This window comes from Aotus nancymaae, unplaced genomic scaffold (genome assembly GCF_030222135.1).
Source record: "Aotus nancymaae isolate 86718 unplaced genomic scaffold, 86718_ANA_hifiasm-v0.15.2.pri h1tg000020l, whole genome shotgun sequence".
NCBI lineage: Eukaryota > Metazoa > Chordata > Mammalia > Primates > Aotidae > Aotus > Aotus nancymaae.
In genome coordinates, this window is record NW_026988432.1 from 57,704,967 (window position 1) to 57,711,454 (window position 6,488).

A 6,488-nucleotide genomic window follows, 5' to 3' on the forward strand; every position below is an offset into this window, starting at 1 on the left:
CAATTTAGCAAATACATCTTCCTCTTTCTAAACACAATGGTGCATTGGCTCGACTTGAAATTCAAAACTAATTTAGAAAGAAAATGGCTAAAGAAAAGTAATAATCAAAGATTTCAGTGTACAGTGTACTGCCATCTATATATCTGAAGGCCTGTAAAATACTTCATGAAAGATTCTCCAACCAATAAAATAATTATATTGCTTAAAGGGACATTGGAGCACTTGGATAACACCAACTAATTGCTCAAAAGAAAAAAAATCTACCTGGACTATTTCTCCGTATCACCAAAGATCACTGATGTGGTCAAAGGAACACTGAACTAGTAATCTAGAGTAATTAGTGCTAGCATTGATGTTGCCAAAAGCTGTATGATAATTGGATGATACTTGTGGGATACAAGGCTTGGGACAGTGTGAGGGTGTTTTGCATATGCAAATATAAATTATTTTTTACTCGAGAATAAAGTGGTAGAATAATGATGGCTGCAAATTCCTTGCTACCTCTCCCATTGAGGGGTGGAGTCTAATTTTTTTTCACCATGAATTTGTGATGGTCTTTGTGACTTTTTTGAGTAAGAGAATTTAGAAGAAAAAATATTCTGGAACTTTATGTATTGGATCTGGAGATGCCTCACAAATTCCACCTTGGCCTGTTGGAATGCTTACCCTTGGGATGCTTTTTCTTAGAACGCAGCCACCATGATGAGAGAAGCCTAAGCCACCTGGAGAAGCTACCATGTGTAGGTGCTCTGGTCAACAGGCTCAACTGAGCTGTCAGTCAGTAGGCAGCATTAACTGCCATCAAGTGAGAGCACCACCTCAGATGTTTAGCCCAGTGAGTCCTTCAGATGACTTGAGCCATGGCTGCCTTTTGACAGCAACTACATAAAAATCCCAACTGAACACTACTCGGTTGAGCCCAGTCAACCCACAGAGCTATAAGAAATAATAAATTGACAGAGAAGATCCAAGATGGCCAAATAGGAACAGCGCTGGAGTGCAGTTCCCAGCAAGAACAACACAGAGGGTGAGTGCTCACTGCATTTCCAAACAAGTTTTCACTGCCCACAGACCAGGAGATTCCTGGGCCAAAAAGTGCCATGAGTTTTCAGCATAGCTGATGCTGTGGGTTGGCGCACAGAAACTCACACAAATTTGGGTGGCCATTTCAACTGGTGCCTGGGTGACAGAGCTGCCCATTCAACTGAAAGGGAGGGGGCTGAGACAGGGAGCCAGGCGATCTGGCTCGGTGGGTACCACCCCCACAAAACAATCTGAAATGCTCTGGATTGAGAGTTTCGCAGCAAGTGCAGTTGAACTTAGGATGGTCCAGCTCAGTGGGGTGAAGGGTGTCCGCCACTACTGAGGCAGTCCGCCAATACCAAGGCAGTTCACATAGCAGCTGAGCAGAGCCTGCAGCAGCTAAGCAACACCTCTGCTGGCAGACTGTAACTAGACTACTCCATGCAGGGCAGGGCATATCTGAAAAAAGGCAGCAGCATGACAGGAACTTATAAATAAAGCCGACCTTCCTAGGTCAGAGCACCTGGGAAAAGAGGCAGTTATGAGTTCCAGTGCAGCAGACTTAAAAGTACCTGGCCAGCAGCTCTGCACGGAACAAGAGAGCTCCCAGCAGAGCACTTGAACTCCTATAAGGGACAGACTGTCTCCTCAAGTAGCTCCCCAACCCCCGTATACCCAAACAGACACCTCATAAAGGAGAGCTCAGGATGACATCTGGTGGGTACCCTACTGAGACAAAGATAACAGAAGAAGAAACCAGCAACAACTCTTACCCAGGCAAGCAGGGTCTGAAGTGGACCTCCAGCAGTCTTGCAGCAGAGGGGCTGGATTGTTAGAAGGAAAACTAAGAAACGAAAGAAATAGCTTCAATGTCAACAAAATGGACGTCCACTCAGAGACCCCAACCGAAAGCTACCAACTATGAATACCACAGGTAGATAAAGCCACTAAGATGGCAAGAAACCAGAGCAAAAAGGATGAAAACTCCAAAAACCAGAATGCCTCTCCTCCTCCAAGGGATCACAACTCCTCACCAGCTAGGGTTCAAAGATGGATAAAGAATGAATATGATGAATTGACAGACACAGGCTTTAGAAGGTGGGTAATAACAAACTTCTCAGAGCTAAAAGAATATGTGCTAAGCCAATGCAAAGAAACTAAGAACCTAGAAAAAAGGTTAGATAAGATGCTAACTAGAATAAATGACTTAGAGAAGAATATAAATGACTTGATGGAGCTGAAAAACACATCACAAGAACTTTGTGAAGCATACACAAGTTTCAATAGCCGAATTAACCAAGCAGAAGAAACGATATCAGAGATGGAAGATCAGCTCAATGAAATAAAATGAGAAGGCAAGGATAGAGAAAAAAGAGTGAAATAAAATGAACAAAGACTCCAAGAAATATGGGATTATGCGAAGGGACCTAATCTACGTTTGATAGGTGTACCTGAATGTGATGGAGAGAATGAATCCAAGCCGGAAAACACTCTTGAGGATGTTATCCAGGAGAACTTCCCCAACCTAGCAAGGCAGGCCACCATACAAGTCCAGGAGATACAGAGAACAGCACAAAGATATTCCTCAAGAAGAGCAACCCCGGGCGTTTGAAGAAAAACTGTCACTGAAGAGTCATGGTGGGGTCCGGGCCTGCCGCCGCTGATGCAGTCGGCCTTATCTAAAATCCAAGAATAATTGCCCGAATCCACCACCTTCTAAATCTACTATTAGACCCAAAAATGATGTTACCGACCATGCTGTTTTGCCTGTCAAACCTAAAATGTCCATCAGCGTTAAACTCCAGCCCAGACCACTTAATATTACAGGGTCTCAGAAGCCGAAGTTGGAACCACCAAAACTTCTGGGCAAAAGGCTGACTTCAGAATGTGTTTCTTCTAACCCATACTCTAAGCCTTCTAGCAAGAGTTTTCAACAGCGTGAAGCTGGATCATCCACAACAGAACTGTCAAGAAAACTTGTGGGGTCACTTAATATAGAACAATTGAAAACTACAAAGCAGCAGGTAACAGATCAAGGAAATGCTAAATGTACAGACTCTATGAATAATACCCATGTTGAAAATGAATCTTTGGATAACTTTCTAAAAGAAACAAACAAAGGGAACCTGCCCCAAACTTTATCAGAACCTGAGAGGAAGCCAGATCCTAAATTACATACCACAAGTAAGCCAAAGATTGACTCTTATAATCAAACCAAGAACAGTTTAGTTCCTAAGCCAGCCTTGGGCAAAAGTTCAGTTAATAGTGCTGTTCTGAAAGACAGAGTTAATAAACAATTTGTTAGAGAAACACAAAGCAGGACTCTCCCAGTAAAATCACAGCAACTCTCTAGAGCAGATTTTGCAAGACCAGGAGTAAAACTTTCAAGGACGGTTCCCTCTCACTTGATTCAGACCCTTAATAAGGTTCAGCCATCAAAGAAACCAGTGGTCAAGAACATCAAAGATATAAAGGTGAATAGGGGTAAATATGAAGGAACAAATGAAACTAAGTTACGGTCATACCCTGTTACTGAACAGAGAATGAAACATACCAAACCCAGAACATACCCCAATTTGCTTCAAGGTGAATATAACAACAGACATCCAAACATCAAGCAAGATCAGAAGTCCACCCAACCTTCTTGCATAACTCAGACATCATGTATACTGCAAAAATCGAAAGCCATAAGCCAGAGGCCTAAGTTGACAGTTGGCAGATTTAATTCAGCTATTCCAAGCACCCCTAGCATAAGAGCAAATGGAACCAGTGGTATTAAATGTAATAATAATGGCTTTCAACAAACAGCACAGACTTTGGACTCCAAGTTGAAAAAGGCTGTTCCCCAGAACCATTTTCTGAACAAAACAGCTCCCAAAACTCAAGCTGGTGTCACAACCATAAACGGGACCCAAACAAACCCAAATATTAAAAAGAAGGCAACAGCAGAGGATCGCAGGAAACAACTAGAAGACTGGCAGAAATCTAAGGGAAAAATCTATAAACGTCCTCCTATGGAACTTAAAACAAAAAGAAAAGCAATAAAGGAAATGAATATTTCATTCTGGAAGAGCATTGAAAAAGAAGAGGAAGAAAAGAAAGCACAATTCGAACTGTCCAGTAAAATTAACAACACTCTGACAGAATGTCTGAACCTCATCGAAGGGGGTGTACCTTATAATGAAATACTTAACATACTGTCCAGCATTCCTGAAGTTGAAAAATTTGCCAAATTCCGGATCTGCAAAGCAAAGTTGTTGGCAAGTAAAGGCACTTTTGATGCTATTGGGCTATATGAAGAGGCCATTAAAAATGGGGCAACACCAATACAAGAGTTGCGGGAAGTTGTTCTTAATATTTTGCAAGACTCAAACAGAACCAAAGAAGGAATTACTTCTGACTCATTAGTTGCTGAAACTAATATAGCATCAGTGGAAGAGCTGGCCAAGGAGATGGAATCTGTGAAGCCTTGTCTTTCTCCAGAAGAGAGGGAACAAGCCATAGCAACACCCCAAATAGCCAAGGCAGAACAGCATAATTATTCTGGAATCAAATTACAGATTGGTCCAATCCCTAGAATAAATGGGATGCCGGAAGTGCAAGACATGAAGCTCATCACTCCTGTACGGCGTTCGTCGAGGATAGAGCGAGCAGTGTCCCGCTACCCGGAAATGCTGCAGGAACATGATTTAGTAGTGGCTTCTCTTGAACTTTTAGAAGTGGAAGAAACAACATGTTTTATATTTCGTAGAAATGAGGCTTTGCCGGTAACATTGGGGTTTCAAATCCCTGAATCATAATTTCTTGATGCTTTTTTAAAAAAACATGTTTTAAAGCCTCCATAAGACAATAAATATTCTTGTCCAAATGACCTGGAAAAAAGTGTATAATAGAGAGGCATCATGGATGCAGATTACGGATGCTCAGAATTTAAGTAATTCACTGGGCTTATACTCTCAAATTTTATCTCCCTATGGGAAGATCTTTGCTTTATGTGTGTAAGACTAGTTTGCCAGTTTTACAGTATACATAAATTTCAAACTTTTGAATGTTAATTTACCCTACAACTATGATAAAAATGTATACTTTATTGATCTACTTTAATCCCAACGTAATTTTTTACATCAGAAGGTTGGTCCCACAATATAATGGGACTTTCCTTTCTGCGTCCGATACCTTAGCAGAGAGGGCAAATCCTTTCATCGTGGAAAATCTGAACTTTGACCCTGGCTTAACAGGCTGAATGGACCTTGACAGATGGCCAAGTCAGAACCCCTCATTTCACAGATGAGTTTATACCAGCTGTGCCTTTGCTCAGAGATCACCAATTTATGTGTGATCTTTGACTTCCAACACAGTATCCTTGCAAATGAGAGAGAATTCTTGTTTTTCCTATGCCAGGTCTCAGATGAAACACAATCCTGAATTGGCATGGTCATCTAGCTTTTATATCCAAACCTAGTTTTTGCATTTGTTACTCAGAAACCCTTCAAATAACAAAAGGGGCAGGGGAGAGGGGTGGGGAGTGGACACTTGCTTCTTCATTTCTTTGCTCTGCTAGGGGATAGCTGGCCTGAGAAGGCAGTGCAAGCCCCGGAGACTGTTAGGTTGCTTTTTCTTCCTCCTGGGCAACTACTTGTGGAAAAGTAAAATCAGTCATTATGTAAATATAATGTGTAGAAAAATCTAGTCAACATATTTTAAATCTTAGCTTTCTTAATATTTAAGTATTAGCTTTTAAAAAAACATTAAATTTTTATTAGTTCCCACTTGTTTATCTTTATTATAGAAAACTGTGATAATGCTTTGCATAGAGAATTAGGAGTTTGTCTAAGGTTACACCAGTTGGCTGTCCCAAGAGACCTCACAAGGACCATTCATTACCAAGGAGAATGTACTTTGATCAAGGGTCTGTCAGCCTCACCCAGAACTAGATTTTTTCATTGTAAGGGAAGCAGATCTATTTCTGAAAATCAGATTTATAATAACAGTGCTCAAAAAACTATGAGCTACAAACCTGTAATGCCAGCAGACTTTCAGTAAGAGATAGACTCTTATAACTCAATCATGGAAAAACAAATAATTAAAAATGAGCAAAGGACCTGAACAGACATTTCTCCAAAGAAGACATTAAAAATGGCCAATAGGTATATATATGAAAAGGGGTTCGGCATCACTAATCAGAAGAATAATGTAAATTAAAACCACTTTGAGCTATCACCTTACATCTGTAAGAATGGCTATTAACAAGAAGCCATGAGGTAAATGTTAATGAGATTGTGGAGAAAAGAGAAGCCTAGTACACTGTTGGTGGGAATTTAGACTGGTGTAGCCATTATGGAAAACTATGGAGACTCCGAAAGAAATTAAAAGTAGAACTGTTATCTGACCCTCTTCTGAGTAGGTATATACCCAAAAAGTTGAAATCATTGACCTGGCACAGTGACTCAATGCCTGTAATCCCA

At 40.8% G+C, this 6,488-nt stretch overlaps 1 protein-coding gene across 1 annotated transcript; it reads left to right on the plus strand.

Moving 5' to 3' along the window:
- Positions 1–2,696: 2,696 nt before the first annotated feature.
- Positions 2,697–5,788, plus strand: LOC105712125 (cytoskeleton-associated protein 2-like). Its single transcript, XM_012445069.2, has one exon. It carries the CDS (start codon positions 2,805–2,807, stop codon positions 4,821–4,823), a length of 2,019 nt encoding a protein of 672 aa, XP_012300492.1. The 5' UTR covers positions 2,697–2,804; the 3' UTR covers positions 4,824–5,788.
- The last annotated feature ends 700 nt before the right edge of the window (positions 5,789–6,488 follow it).

Excerpts from the sequence above, each read along its gene's own strand:
- LOC105712125 (XM_012445069.2), top strand. The coding sequence starts at position 2,805 with ATGTCCATCAGCGTTAAACTCCAGCCCAGACCACTTAATATTACAGGG.